The sequence below is a fragment of the Lithobates pipiens genome, unplaced genomic scaffold (genome assembly GCF_037356315.1).
Source record: "Lithobates pipiens isolate NorthernLeopardFrog02 unplaced genomic scaffold, aLitPip1_a1.2 Scaffold_23, whole genome shotgun sequence".
Lineage (NCBI taxonomy): Eukaryota > Metazoa > Chordata > Amphibia > Anura > Ranidae > Lithobates > Lithobates pipiens.
Genome location: NW_027507785.1, coordinates 40,319,654 through 40,335,134, shown reverse-complemented (window position 1 = coordinate 40,335,134; position 15,481 = coordinate 40,319,654). Strand labels below are relative to the sequence as shown.

Below are 15,481 nucleotides of genomic sequence, written 5' to 3'. Positions count from 1 at the left end.
AAAACACGGGGAAAATGTATGCAGCCTAGACCAGTGTTTCTCAACTCCAGTCCTCAAGGCGCCCCAACAGGTCATGTTTTCAGGATTTCCCTCAGATGAAACAGCTGTGGTAATTGCGGAGGCAGTGAAACTGATCAAATCATCTGTGCAAAATAATGGAAAACCTGAAAACATGACCTGTTGGGATGCCTTGAGGACTAGAGTTGAGAAACACTGGCCTAGATGAATGCTTGTGACATTCGTTGAACATATGTTTTAGAAATGGACCCACTGGTGTCCTCATATTGATGTAGATCACCCAAGACAGACATGGTAAGAAAAAAACAATGAGAAGGAGATAAAATAAAAAAACGTAGATAAAGTTAGTCTATAAAAGAAAAGAAAATCTCTACAGCAAATAGCAAATATCCACTTTTATGTCCCTTTCCCTCTCCAATTATCATCTTTCTTGCACAGACAGAGGTGGAGGACATCTCTCGAGATTAAAATGCAGATATAGCATTCAGTGTGTAGAAATAGGCACTTTTTAAAGCTGTCATTTAGATAACAGGAAACTTGACACAGAGCAGCACAGAAACACTTCTAGATAGATAAAAATGTATATTTAGCAATTGCTTTTATATCCTGGTTATCTTTCTTGTCTAAAAGGACAAATATATTTTCTATGTGTAATAAAAAGCAAACAATGTATGTATCCCATTTTGATTTCCTAGATCTACGCTGCTGGTGGCTTTGATGGAACAAAAAGGTTGTCTACGGTTGAACGCTACAACATGTTCACTAACAACTGGATCCCAGGAACTCCAATGTTGGAAGCTGTGAGCTCCGCGGCGGCGGTGACCTGCATGAACAAGCTCTATATCATTGGAGGAGCAGTAGAGGATTATGGGAACACAAACAAGGTACGGATATTAGTACAAAGACCACCAGGTTCACCCCTCCATGCGTGAGCAAATTGGTTGACAATGTCCAAGTAAAACCATTTTTTTATATGGACTTGGATAGTAAGCTCACATGCATCAATAAGTTCGATCCTCTCCAACATGACAGGTATTCCCATTGGAAGAAATTCCCTCAGCTCTTCTTCTGAGGACAGTTGTAAAATGTTAGATTTCATGTCACTTTTGGTCCAAGACATTGGTCACCAGGACAAACCTTCGTTCATGGCACATGTTTTCCAAGCGAATGCTTTAAACATTATCTCCAGATTAACAGCATGTAGGAATTTACAAAAAATGTAGTCAGATCCTTGTAATATATACTTGAAATGTATTTTATAACCAAGTTGAACTTTTATTTCTTTCCAGGTCCAGTGCTATGATCCGGAAGAAGACAAGTGGACTTACAAGTCTTCATCGCCCTTCTCCCAGAGGTGTATCAGTGCAGTTGAGTTGGATGGAATGATTTACGTCGTTGGGGGTCTGTTGAGCACAATATTCAGATACAACCCAAAAACAGATGAATGGAGTGATGCCGCTTCTCTACCCGGCCCTCTGGTGAGTGTACCATCTGTCATATATTTACTAAATCATTTCAGGCATCAGTATGTTATACATACAGAATGGAAAGAGTGGGAAGGGACCGGTAAATGTGTCATTTACTTGCACCTTCATTTCTGAAGGAACACAGTGAGTGACTGTTACCAATCACTCACTGTGTAAATGTATTTACAATGCTTCAGTTTGTGATTGAACAGGAAGATGTTCAGCACAGAGCACTTTCCATTCATTCACTTTCCAGTGCAGCTGTCCTCAATCCCTTTTTCTGTCTCAAAAGTGAGACATCGGGGATCGGTTTGGACCCCTGATATTTCACCAAAGACCCCTAACAGGACTCCTAAAAAATAAATAAATAAATAATTTTAAAAAATGATTAAAAAATAAGTAAAATTTTAAAAGAGTAATAAAAAATAAAAAAGAATAATTTGAATCTTAACATTTTGGGGGATTTCCCTTTACTACCTGTCCCTAAAACAGTAATCACTGAAACAGGAACTGAATATAAATCTCTGTGATTTAGAGACACAAAGCAATAAAAACACTAATTTTAATAGAGGGTGGAAAGATTAGAGCCCCTATCAGATTTTCATTGTCCCCTTTAGGGAGATTTCTCCTCGCTTCCCAACTAGTAACGGTGGTCACTGGGACAGGAAGTGAAGGGTCCCTAAACTAAGGAAGGGCCAAGGAAATTCAGTCAAGTAGACATTGTACTAGCAGATGCCATATTTTTAGTCTTACCCCGGCTTTCCTGTTACAGTAGTTGTGCAGGTTTTTCAATTTTATTTATTTTTTCATTATATTTTTTATATTTGATATATTTAATATGAAAGCACAGTTCATTATGTACCAGAGGCAGACCAGGTGTACTTAGTAAAGTCCCATACACACAGGCTGATTATCTACCTGAATTAGCCATTACAGTAGAAAACTGTCGACTTTTGTCCTGTGTGTACAGCTGTATCACGACCATCTTCTGTTGAAGGACCATGCTTGAAAGCCAGCAGCTGATCAGTGCTTGCAGCCAATGGCGGCCACCAGGGGCGTTGCAAGGTCTACAAAAGATCTGGGGCTAGAGCCCATAGCAGCGTAGTAAAGAAAGTCATATGCTTGGGCGGGCATACACATGTATATAAAGTAATATACGTGTGTGTGTGTGTGTATATATATCCCCAGAGAACCCCCCACTTACATCAGGGTCCCCAGAACACCCCCCTTACATCAGGGTCCCCAGAGAGCCCCCCTTACATCAGGGTCCCCAGAGAGCCCCCCTTACATCAGGGTCCCCAGAGAGCCCCCCTTACATCAGGGTCCCCAGAGAGCCCCCCTTACATCAGGGTCTCCAGAGAGCCTCCTCCTTACATCAGAGTCCCCAGAGAGCCTCCCCCTTGCACCAGGGTCCCCAGAGAGCCCCCCCCCACTTACATCAGGGTTCCCAGAGAGCCCCCTTTACATTAGTGACGCCAGAGAGCCCCCCACTTACATCAGGGTCCCCAGAGAGCCTCCCCTTCCCTTGGGAACCCCTGCAGAGACACGGGGCTATGGGTCCCAGATTTGGGGCTACAGCCCCAAAAGCCACCCTCCTAGTGAAACCACTGGCAACCCCCACAGTGGGGAAGATCATTCATCTAATATCTTTTGTGTTAGTACAGCAATCTGTCAGTTGTTTTTTTCAGTTCATCCTGCTAGGTTGAACTAAAAAAACATATAGTGTGTACCAGGCTTAACAGACCTGGTCAGACTCGCCTTCTTATCTTCCTCTGCAATAGGATACTTTTAATGAGGGGTGTGGCTGTTACTCAGCTCTGCAAACACAGAGCACTGCAGTAGGAGGGCAGGAGGCAGCATTTTCCCTTAGTCAAAAAGGTATTTGACAGCATTTGTGAGCAAAAAATCAAATGTGTTATCAAATATTAATTTCTGTAATTAAAATACAAATCCTGATTTGTAGGAGAGTTGTGGAGTGACCGTTTGCGGTGGAAACATTTACATCCTGGGTGGACGGGATGAAAATGGAGAAGGAACTGAAAAAGCGTTTGTGTATGACCCGAAATCGGGACAAGTTAACGTGGAACCCCCTCTACAACGCTGTACCAGCTATCATGGCTGTGTTACCATCTTACACAGGCCAGAAGCATAACGTGTTCTCTAAGAGCCTCCAACCCGTGCCAAAAACTCAGTGACCTCTGGTTTACGGACTTACTAAAACTGTAAATTTTATTTTCATTGATAGTCAATGTTTCATAAGCCGATAGGTGCATCTATTTTGGTATGTACTCATGTGCAGATTATAGACAGGTGTTTCATGTACACCTTTTTGTCGTACTATTATTTTATATAGAAATTTTTTGTGATGTGGGGTATTGTCTATTGCATGGTAAGGTTGGGCATTTATTAAAACCAGAAGATTGTGCAGTCCAGTGGCAAAAAATTGGAGCGAGTAACTGTACTATGACAATGAAGAGGCTGCAACAGGCTGAATCCAATATTTTATATTTCAATCATTTTTATTTGAAAAAAAAAACAAAAAACACATATGAATACAGAAAAGGACATTTCATCAAAATATAGGACATTGAAACATGAGCATAATAAACCAACCTAGAGATTGACATGTGTATATATCACATTATTAATAGCAAAAATAGTTATCTTGGGTACTAACTTGGATAAAACCAGGGATTTTTTTCAGCAGGAACTAGGGGGAACTCAGTTCCACCACCTCTGGCTCAGGTCTTCTGCTCCCTGCTCACCACTATCACTTAACACTTAACAAGTCCAGCTTCTGCGTTTACAAGTGATAGCTTAGCTCCCAGTAGTTCCCACAGGTCAGATCTCCTGCGCAGATCCCACTGAGTGCCGGACAGGGACAAGGGAGATACAGAACAGGTGCCCAGGGTTCAGTGCGGTCACGGGCAGGAGAGGATGCCTGGTAGGCTGCACCCTCTGTGGTCTCCATTTTTTCCCTGGTGACCAGTTGTTGATGCTCCTACTGCATAATCTCCCCTGCAAGTGACTGTAGTATAGTATAGTATGCTGGGAGGTACTACAGCCGGATAGGTGTTTCAGCTTAATATTGCAACACAGGTAAGACATGTGACAGATGGTGGAGCTTTTAAGGAGGGGGGAGAAAATGAGGGCAGTGGAGGGAGGGGGTTGTATGCAGAGGGAGGGGCTACTATTTGCCGCCATTTGGCAGGTATGTGTGTGTGGCGGACATGGTTGCGTTCCTGCACCTATTCTCTGAGAAAAAAAGCCCTGGATAAAACTATCATATATGGCTATAGTAAATGCACTGGTTCAATTATTAAAATACATAATATCTCCCCTTGTGGGAGTTATAACCAGATTCCCAGTTGGCTCCACAACTATATGAGAACCTGCCCAAGTTACCCGATTACATGTCCTAATGAATATCTCTGGAAATAAAAAAAGACAGGTATCCCAGCAATGAGGACAAGGGGAGCGAGAGAGTAGGGGGGAGAGACCGAATAGAGGAATAAAGAAAAGAAGAGAGACGTTTAGAATAGATCCAGATTAGACCTTAGGCATCAGGGTTTCTCACAGAGTAGACAATAGCATAGAGCAGTGATGGTGAACTTTAGCACCCCAGATGTTTTGGAACTACATCTCCCATGATGCTCAACTACATTGCAGAGTGCACGAGCACGAATGCTTATGACATTTGTCCAATAAATTTTTATACATAGACGCCATAAGTGGCAGTATTTTCCAAGGATACTTTTTCTCCTGATATGCAGTGGTTTTTATAAATGCCCTTCTAACATGTTCATCCTTATAGGCACTTAGAACATTACAGTCTGTAATTTAATGTTGTATTTTTATTATATTATCACTTTATAATGTGTGTTATTATTTTTTTATATATTTGTATTACACTGCTTAACTGTGTGCTTTTTGAATCGATGTGCCATATTTTCTACTTTTCAACACCATGGCTGGACTATGGAGTGTAAACCTTTTGTGTTGTCTATTTGTATGTCACATTGTTCTCTGCGCAGCCACAGAACTGTGCAGAGAACTGTGTTGTGCCAATCGTAACCTCAAAATTGGAAATAAAATATAGAAATAAGTGTTCTTTCTCATTGATTAATCCATGTAGACATGAAAATGTAAATACCAGATCTTACGTTAAAAAAGTTGCACATTTTTGGTTTGCCTAAATTTGCAGATTTGGCCAATTTATAATCTTCAAAGATATGAAACACATCCATATGCAAACCTTTCACAACTGGGGTGTCATCTGGGTTCTTTGATAGCAGAAAACAAATACTCTTGCGCACAAGTGTGTTGATCAGGGGAGCTAGAGTTCCAGATGAATAGTGACTCAGGCCTTGCTGCCCTCCAGGATAGGGGTATCCTAGCTGTCAAGAGAAGAAATAAAGAAAGGAGGGCGCACCAGCCTTGTGCATTATCCTTTGATATATTTATTAAAAGAACAGATTAAAAAGTACTCACAAGCATGTGAAAGAAAACCGCAATATAAAGGCCTTCAGGTGGCAATCGGTCTGTTTACAACAGTCTCCATATTGTAAAGGAGAAGACATGAGGACCACTGCTGCTGACCACTGCTCAAGTTGGATAGTCCCTTTCTCACAAGGCCTAGCAGCCAACAAGGTGCTTAAATCAGGAACAAGTCTCTGCCACAGACGCTGTTGTAGAACATGTAGGAAACTAGAACTTGTATAGCACTTGTGTGATACCTGGATCTTTCAGCCAGTTTGGCGATACCCACGAATAGGGATGAGCCGAACACCCCCCGGTTCGGTTCGCACCAGAACTTTCGAACGGACCCCAAATTCGTACGAACTTTAGAACCCCATTGAAGTCTATGGGACTCGAACGTTCGAAATTAAAAGTGCTAATTTTAACGGCTAATATGCAAGATACTGTCCTAAAAAGGGTTTGGGGACCTGGCTCCTGCCCCAAGGGACATGGGTCAATGCCTAAAATGTTTTTAAAAATGGCCGTTTTGGCGGGAGCACTGATTTTAATGACGATAAAGTGAAAAAAAAAAGTGAAATATTCCTTTAAATATGGTGCCTGGGGGGTGTCTGTAGTATGCCTGTGAAGTGCCACGTGTTTCCCGTGTTTAGAACAGTCCCTGCACAAAATGACATTAAACGGAAATAACACCATTTAAAACTGCTTGCGGTTTTAATGTTATATCTGGTTCTTGCAATATGGTTGAAAATCATTGAGAAAAATGGCATGGGTAGCCCTCCCTGCCTATTACCAGCCCCTTTGGGTCTTGTACGCATATTAAGGGGAACCCAGTACCCATATTAAAAAAAGGAAATGCGTGTGGCCCCCAGGCCCTATATACTCAGAACAGCAGTATACAGGCGGTGCAAACAAGACAGGGACTGTGTAGGTTTGTTGTGTTAAGTTGAATCTGTTTGTAATTTTCAACTGGTACATTTTTAAAGTGCAGTCAAGAAAACTATTTTTAAGCTTTTTGGAAAACATAGGGAAGGGTTATCACCCCTGTATAATTTGTTTTGTCGTCCATCTTTTTTCATCTCACTTGCTGTTGTCTCCTTCCGTTTGCAAGTAGGAGATGTTTGTAAGTTGGATGTTTGAAAGTAGGGGCCTGCCCTATATGCTCTGCAGAAATGGCGGAACAAGGTGTTGGTTTTGCCACAACATTGTAAGCCCTCAAAGTGACTCTTGGTGGGCGCTGGAGCGCCCTGCTGTGAACGATTATATCAAGAATTGTAATTACATGCCATTGTTGAACAGTGGTAGAAAAATTGACCTTTGGTGGTTGTGGTGCTGGTGCCACAACACTATAAGTCCTCACAGTTACTCTGGGTGGGCACAGGAACGGGCCCTCCTGTGAAATATTATATCAAGAATTGTAATTACATGTCCCTGTTAAACAGGGGCAGAAAAATTGGGCCTTAGGCACTGGTGCTGGTGCCACGACACTGCAACCTCTCCCATATACTCTTGTTTTATTGCAGGAATTAGCCCTGCTGCAAAGCATTGCATCAAAAATTGTAATTAAACGCTCCTGTTGTACAGGGGCAGAAAAATTGGGCCTTAGGCACTGGTGCCACCACACTGAAACCTCTCCCATATACTCTAGTTTTATTGCAGGAATTAGCCCTGCTGCAAAGCATTGCATCAAAAATTGTAATTAAACGCCCCTGTTAAACAGGGGCAGAAAAATTGGGCTGATAGCATCACCCAGAGCCAGAAATGTTCTTCCAACATATCAGCAGAGGAGGAAGAGGATAGACAATCAACATAACAGGACAGTCACTCAGCATCAGCATAGGCAGTCTTGAAGGGATGTGATATTTCAAAAAAAATTATTCGGTTACATCAGCTTCAGGTGCTTGGTAGCTGTGGGTGATCCAAGACTGATTCATCTTGATGAAGGTCAGTCGATCAACTGATTCGGTGGACAGGCGCACCCTGTGATTGGTAACAAAGCCACCAGCAGCACTGAAGGTGCGTTCCGAAAGAACGCTGGATGCAGGACAGGCCAGTAGCTCAATTGCATACTGTGCAAGCTCTGGCCAGTGATCCATCCTCAAGACCCAGTAAGCCAGAGGATTTTCGGTGGGAAAGGTGTCCAAGTCTGACCTTGCCCCTAGGTATTCCTGCACCATGTAAATCAGACGCTGGCGATGGTTGCTGGAACCGATCACACCTTGGGGCTGCGGACTAAAAAATTGTCTGAAAGCATCAGTCAGACGGCCACCTTCTCCACCGCTCCTTCTGACCGATGCCTCAGCAACACGTTGTCCAGGACCAGGAGTTTGTAACCTCCCAGTCTCTGGGAACGCGTTGCACAGACCTTTCTGCAAGGCCTCCCGGAGATGTCTCATCCTCTGCTCCCTCTGCGATGGCAAGATAAGGTCGGCAACCTTACCCTTATACCGTGGATCAAGGAGAGTGGCCAGCCAGTAATGGTCCCGCTCCTTGATCCGAAGAATACGAGGATCCTTCCGCAGGCTTTGCAGGATCAGGGAGGCCATGCAGCGTAGGTTAGCTGAGGCATTCGGTCCGGAGTCCTCTGGGTCACTAAGGGCAACATGATCCGCAGCTACCTCCTCCCAGCCACGTACAAGTCCACGTGTTTCTTGGGACTGTAAATCATCCCTACAAGACTGCTGCTGCTGATGCTGAGTGCCAGCCTCCACCTCCATGCTGACACAATCATCCTCCTCCTCCTCTTCCTCCTCCTCATCCTCTTCCTGTGTGATGGGTGGCACAGCAGGAACACTGTCTGGATAAAGGGGGCCTTGAGAGGCAAGGAAGTCCTCCTCTTCCTGCCTCTGTTCTGCCTCAAGTGCCCTGTCCATTATTCCACGCAGCGTATGCTCCAAGAGGTGGACAAGAGGTACAGTGTCACTGATGCATGCACTGTCACTGCTCACCATCCTTGTGGCCTCCTCAAACGGTGACAGGACAGTGCATGCATCCTTGATCATGCCCCACTGGCGTGGTGAGTATAAACCGAGCTCCCCTGACCCTGTCCTGGTGCCGTAGTCGCACAGATACTCATTGATGGCCCTCTTCTGCGTGTGCAGCCGCTGCAGCATGGCCAACGTTGAGTTCCACCTGGTGGGCATGTCACATATAAGGAGGTTCTTGGGCAGGTTCAACTCCTTTTGGAGCTCAGCCAGCCGAGCACAGGCATTAAATGATCGGCGGAAATGCACACAGACTTTCCTGGCCTGCTTCAGGACATCCTGTAAGCCGGGGTACCTGCCCAAGAACCGCTGCACCACCAGGTTAAGGACGTGAGCTACACAGGGCACATAGGTCAGTTGTCCCTGTCGGAGGGCGGAGAGGAGGTTGGTGCCATTGTCGCAAACCACCATTCCTGGCTTAAGCTGGCGTGGCGTCAACCATCTCTCGGCCTGCCCCTGCGGAGCTGACAAAACATCCGCCCCAGTGTGGCTCCTGTCCCCCAAACAAACCAGCGCAAGCACGGCATGGCATCGTTTTGCCTGCGTACTTGCGTAGCCCCTGGAACGCCTACGGAGCACCGCTGGTTCGGAGGACAGAGCACTGGAAGAGGCCATGGAGGAAGAAGAAGAGGAGGGGGTGGAGGAGAGAGGTGTGTCACAACCAATAGTAGCATTTTGGAGGCGTGGTGGCGGAACAACCTCCAACACTACTGCACCTTGTCCTGCATCCTTCCCAGCTGCCAGAAGAGTGACCCAATGGGCCGTAAAAGACAGGTAACCTCCCTTTACAAGACCCACAGTGTAGTTAATATAGAGGGGGTGGCAGCTAGATGGCAGATGAATTTTAATATTGAAAAATGCAAAGTAATGCAATTGGGTGCTAAAAATATGCATGTAAGTTACACGCTAGGGGGGAGAACATTTGGGGGAACTGAGGATGGAAAAAGATCTGGGGGTCCTAGTAGATCACAATGCCAAATGGCATGCATTAGAAAGGGTATTAACTCAAGGGATAAAACAACAATTATACCAGAAATAAAAAAGGTGTATCTCTGCGCTGTGGAAATCAACAATAAAAAAACAATATAGTGAAAAAAATATAGATTTAAATGCACAGTCTCATGATAGGATCAGCAGTATAAACTTATTGGTGAAAACAAAATAGTTCAGTGAAAAGATGTGCACAAAAAATTGGAGGTGAATTGAAAAGTGAAGAGGTGATCCAGTACAGTGCTCCAGAATCATCCACCGCACACCTGTGAAATGGATACTCACCGGAAAAGCTGGCTGGCATTACAGAAGCAAACACGCACTCAGTGTAGATCTGACATCTGTTGTGGGGAAGGCTGTTCAGCAACTCGTACCATCCAGATGTAGCTGTAGTAAATAAAGATGAACAGGAGCCAGGGTGAAGTCTACATAGTGTAGTATTTATTGCATTTGCATGTTAAAAGTCAAAATAAAATGAATCATAAAAACATAGGACAATAAGGGCCACTGCCGACCCGATATCGGACAGTGGCCTGACGTCGGGCACAGGTGTCTCTCCCCGATGTTATTTGCCCAATAAGATGTTATCAAGGGGTCCTCTAGTATCAGAACGTCAAACTAGTTTATATAGCCCCTCAAAACAACGGTGTCTCCTTGAAATTGCAAATAGGAGGTAATTCGTCTTCCATTTTGCCATAATTATACATCTTGAGTATGTTGTCCACTTTTGATCAACGGTCCTCAGGAAGAATGTCCTTGAAGTGGAGAGTCCAAAGAAGGGCAACAACTTTAATAAGAGGGCTGGAGGACCTTAGTTATGAGAAACAAATACAAACATTAAACTTATTCTCCCTGGAGCAGAGGCACGTAGGCAGGTGCAGTTTACTTTCCCCTCTGTAGATCTTAAAAAATAGTAATAGTAAAAAGGTAAGGTCAGAACGTATTGACCCCCTAAAAGATGATCATGGGAAGTTGGTCACAAGTGACAGGGAGAAGGCAACTATATTAAATATATTCTTCTCCACAGTTTTTGCTATGGGAAAGGAGGGGTATGATAGACAAAAAAAAGTTAATAACATTATATTGAATGTACCCTCGTGCCTGACAGAGTGTCAAAAAAAAAAAAGACTAGAAAAACACAATGTGAATAAATCACCAGTGTCATATGACTTACACCTGAGAGTTCTCATAGAACTTAGCCATATTATAACCAGACCATTTTCCTCATTTTAAAGGAATGCTTTCTGACTGGAATGGTACCAGCAGATCGGTGAACTGCAAATGTGGTACCAATATTCTAAAAAGGACCAACATATATATCTGGAAACTACAGACCAGTCAGCCTAACATCTTTAGTATGTAAAATATTGGAAGGAATAATAAGGGACCACATCCAAGAATTTGCTGATGAAAATATTATCAGTAGTAGTAACCAACATGGAATTATGAAGACTCATGAAGTTCTTGCCAGACCAACCTTTAAAGATTCTATGAGGAGGTTAGCTGTAATTTGGACAGAGGAAGGCCTGTGGATATAGTGTACCTAGATTTTGCTAAGGTATTCAATACAGTACCACATAAACACTTTATTCACAAATGAAGATCTTATGGCATTGATAAGATAGTAGGTAGCTGGATAGAAAACTGGTTACTGGATCATCTCCAATAGGTGATGATTAATAGCATATTTTTGGAGTTGTGTACGAAGAGCCGAGGGCTCTGTCCTGGGACACATTCTGTTTACATAGTAGACGAGGTTGAAAAAAGACACAAGTCCAACCTATATGTGTGATTTTATGTCAATATTACATTGTATATCCCTGTATGTTGTGGTCGTTCAGGTGCTTATCTAAATGCTTTTTGAAATTATCGATGCCCCCTGCTGAAACCACCGCCCGTGGAAGGGAATTTAACATCCTTGCCGCTCTTATAGTGAAGAAAACTCTACGCAGTTTAAGGTTAAGCCCCTTTCTTCTAATTTTAGTGAAGAGTGGAGAGTTCAAAGAAGGCCAACAACGTTAATAAGAGGGCTGGAGGACCTTAGTTTTGAGAAACAAATACAAACATTAAACTCATTCTCCCTTGAGCAGAGGCATAGGCACAGTTTACCCTCCCCTCTGTAGGTGGTCACCCATTGGACACTGCAACAAAGGATGACCTCAACCCCAATATTTAGTGAGGGCAATGCTAATAAATAGCAGTACTCCGATACAGTTGCAAGGTAGTTAGAGTAGGCACAGGATCCACGCTTAGGGACAGATGCTGCTCCTGATACTGCTTCTGTCAAGTAAGCCTTCCTAAAGTACAACCTTTTAAACTCTGGAACCTTGCCGCTAACACTGCTTGCACACTTGTGTTCTTGTGTTATAGTGTCGCTGATACCACAATTCTTGGAACTGTTAAGCCACGTACTTTACCTTGCTGCTGTTACTTTACTTGTCATCTGTCTACCTACAACGCAACCAAATAATAATTGCCCATTTTTCTTTGTCTCCGTGTGCCATTTTTCCACATTAGCTACCACCCCATTGGCCCTGCCCACAGGCACTTAAGAGGGGATATGATCGCAGTATACAAATCTTTAAATCGTGACTCTAGCATTAGGAGGCAGTAATTTAACCTGAGGTCTCCTGTCCCATTTGGGAGCAGAGGAACAATGCGACCATTCACTGTGAGCTGTTACCGGCTTGTGTAAGCATCTGATCAAACTGATGCTTTGAAGGCCAGAGGAGAGAGCTGGGGTCTAAAGGACCCCACAACTCTCCATCAAGAGGACCTGTCACAGCCCATGCTATCACAAGGGATGTTGTGTAGAAATAAATAAATAAATGTAAAAAAATTACAAAGCTCCCCGCCCCCCTTGCTCCGCATAAATGCGAATGTGCACTTAGGACCCGCTTGCATATGTAAGCGGTGATCGCACCACGCATGTGAAGTATTTTTGCGAACATCAGAGTGAGAGCAATAATTCTAGTGCTAGACCTCCTGCGTAACTCTAAACTGGTTACCTGTAAAGGCTTTAAAAATATTGCGGACATTTTTAAGTACCTTAGTTTGTCACTGTTCCACAGGTGTACTCAAGCGTGATATGTTAGGTCTCTATTAACACGGCGTCATCTTTAATATTTTATGAAAAAATTGGGTATTATATTGTATTTGTGTTCACTAAAACTCTAAGCCCTTGTACACACGGTCGGAGATTCCGACGGAATGTGTCCTATTGGACCGTTTTGTCGGATAATCCGACTGTGTGTGGTATGCATCGGACTGTTTCCGTCGGAATATCCGTCGGACCCAATTTTCCAACTTGTTGGAAATATTTTCCGACAAACTGGTCCGATCGGACATACTCCGATCATGTGTAGAGAATTTTGATCGGACCAAGTACCACGCATGCTCAGATCAAATTCCTACACCAAAGCTATTGGCTACTAGCGTGAACGTAGTCCCGTCGTAACGAAATAACGTCATCACGTTCTGAACGATTGGATTTTCCGACAACTTGGTCCGACTGTGTGTATGCAACAGTTTCGGACACAATCCGTCGGACAAAATCCGTTGGACAAAATCCGATGGATTTGGTTGGCAGAATGTCTGACCGTGTGTACAGGGGTCAGTCCCCGTACACATAATTTCCGACGGATTTTGCCTGAAGCTGGTGTTGCATACACACGGTCGGACAAAGTTGATGGAAAATCCGATTGTTCAGAACGTGATGAACGGCTTTTGTTGTCGGAAAATTTGAGAACCTGCTCTCAAATTTTTTCCAACAGAATTTCCGACGGAAAAAGTCCGAAGAGCCCACACACAATCGGATTTTCCGACAATATAATTTGATCTGACCTTTTCCGTCAGAATTTACGACTGTGCATACGGGGCATAACACTAAAAAGTGTATTTTTCCCTGAAAATTTGTGCGCGATAAATCCACTGCGCAAAATATCATGTGACATAAAAAATTGCAGCAACAACAATTTTATTCTCTATTGTTTATGCTTAAAAAAATATAATGTTTGGGGGTTCTAAGTAAGTTTCCTAGCAAAAAAAAAAAAAAAGATTTTACATGTATGGGAGAAATATCAGAATTGTCTGGACTGGAAATGGTTAAATGGTTCTCTAATAGTATCTCAGCCATCAATGGCATTTTGCAGTGTGTACTAATATAGGCGCTTGTAATATAACCAGGTTCATTCAGTAAATCTGCTCTATATAGAAGCTTTGCTAACTTATCAAAACATTGTGAATAACCCTTCTATTTTATGGATATGCTATGGAATAAGACATGTAAACAAAGTGGCGGCTGGTCCATAAGGGTAGGGGCACCGCCCCCCCAAAGTTCAGCCATAACCCCCCCCCCCCCCCACCCTAAAGTTCATAGAAGGATTTATTTTGAAATAAATGATAATATGACTAACATTTTTTAAAGAATAACTAAACGTTCCTTTTTTTTCTTTAAACAAACATGTCATACCTCCTCTGTGCAGTTGGTTTTGCACAGAGTTGCCCCGATCCTCCTTTTCTGGGGTCTCTCGGTGGCAGTCCTGGCTCCTCCTCTTCTCAAGTTCCACATTGGAGAGCCGCTCTCCCTCGGGGCACTTGTGTGGGTGACCTCCCATGTCCTGCTGCTGCGTCTATTGACACAGACAGCAGGACTCGGCCCCGACCCTGGGCACCCGCGTCATTGGATCTGATTGACATGGCGGGAGCCAATGGCTGCGCTGCTATCAATCTATCTAATCAGGACCCTCCCCATGGATGGAACGATCAGGTTCAGGTAATTAAAAGGGGGGCTTCTCGGGGGGGGGGGGGAGGGGTTCTGCATGATAGGAGGTTTTTCACCTTAAGCGTTTACAACCCCTTTAACATATTAAAGTTAAAAAAATGTTAGTCATATCATAATTTATTTAAAAATAAATCTTTCCACTGTGTGGTTCGCTGGACTAATAGCTGTCTATTAGCTCCGTCCATTTGCAACAAGCACATGATTGGAACCTGAGGCTCGTTTGACGTTGTCCTCGGGGGGAACAGAGCACTGCGCCCCGAACCCTCCCACATTTGCCATTAGCGAATCAGAATTCGACATTGCGTCACTTCCGGCGAATCTGGAGGCTGAAGATTTGGAGCACAGAAGCCGCCAGGTATCAGGGGAGACGTGACAGCCCAGGCTGGAGGCTCTGTTTGCAGGTAAGGAACTGGAGGGGTTCACGCACCCCCCCCCCCAAATTCTTTTCACCAGCTGCCACTGTGTAAACACCTTCTGTTATAACAACATTTTGCAGTGTTACCTACAAAGGGTATCTAGAGCACATTTGCAGTTTTGTAAACCGGCATACCTAAAAGTAGCCACTAGATGGCGATATAAGAGCATATCTAGTACACGTCCATTAGCACAGACTTTACACATGAGGAGTGCTGGTAATCTCCAGGCCTCATTCACATCTGGATGCTATAGTTGTGATGTGTGTTTTACCATTGAATTCTGTGTAACGTGTGTAGCACTAACCCCCCGAAGGAACTGCTGGTTTTATTCGGGCTTACAGTTACCTC

General features: G+C 43.7%; 1 protein-coding gene across 1 annotated transcript in view; it reads left to right on the top strand.

Annotated features, from left to right (window-relative positions):
• LOC143927395 (kelch-like protein 35) overlaps positions 1–5,589 on the top strand; it is a 36,243-nt gene extending 30,654 nt beyond the window's left edge. The window contains exons 5-7 of the mRNA XM_077451447.1: positions 714–902; positions 1,308–1,496; positions 3,448–5,589. Of these exons, the coding sequence (XP_077307573.1) occupies positions 714–902; positions 1,308–1,496; positions 3,448–3,636 (567 nt within the window). The 3' untranslated portion in view covers positions 3,637–5,589. The remainder of the gene's footprint in view (positions 1–713; positions 903–1,307; positions 1,497–3,447) is intronic.
• Positions 5,590–15,481: the final 9,892 nt, after the last annotated feature.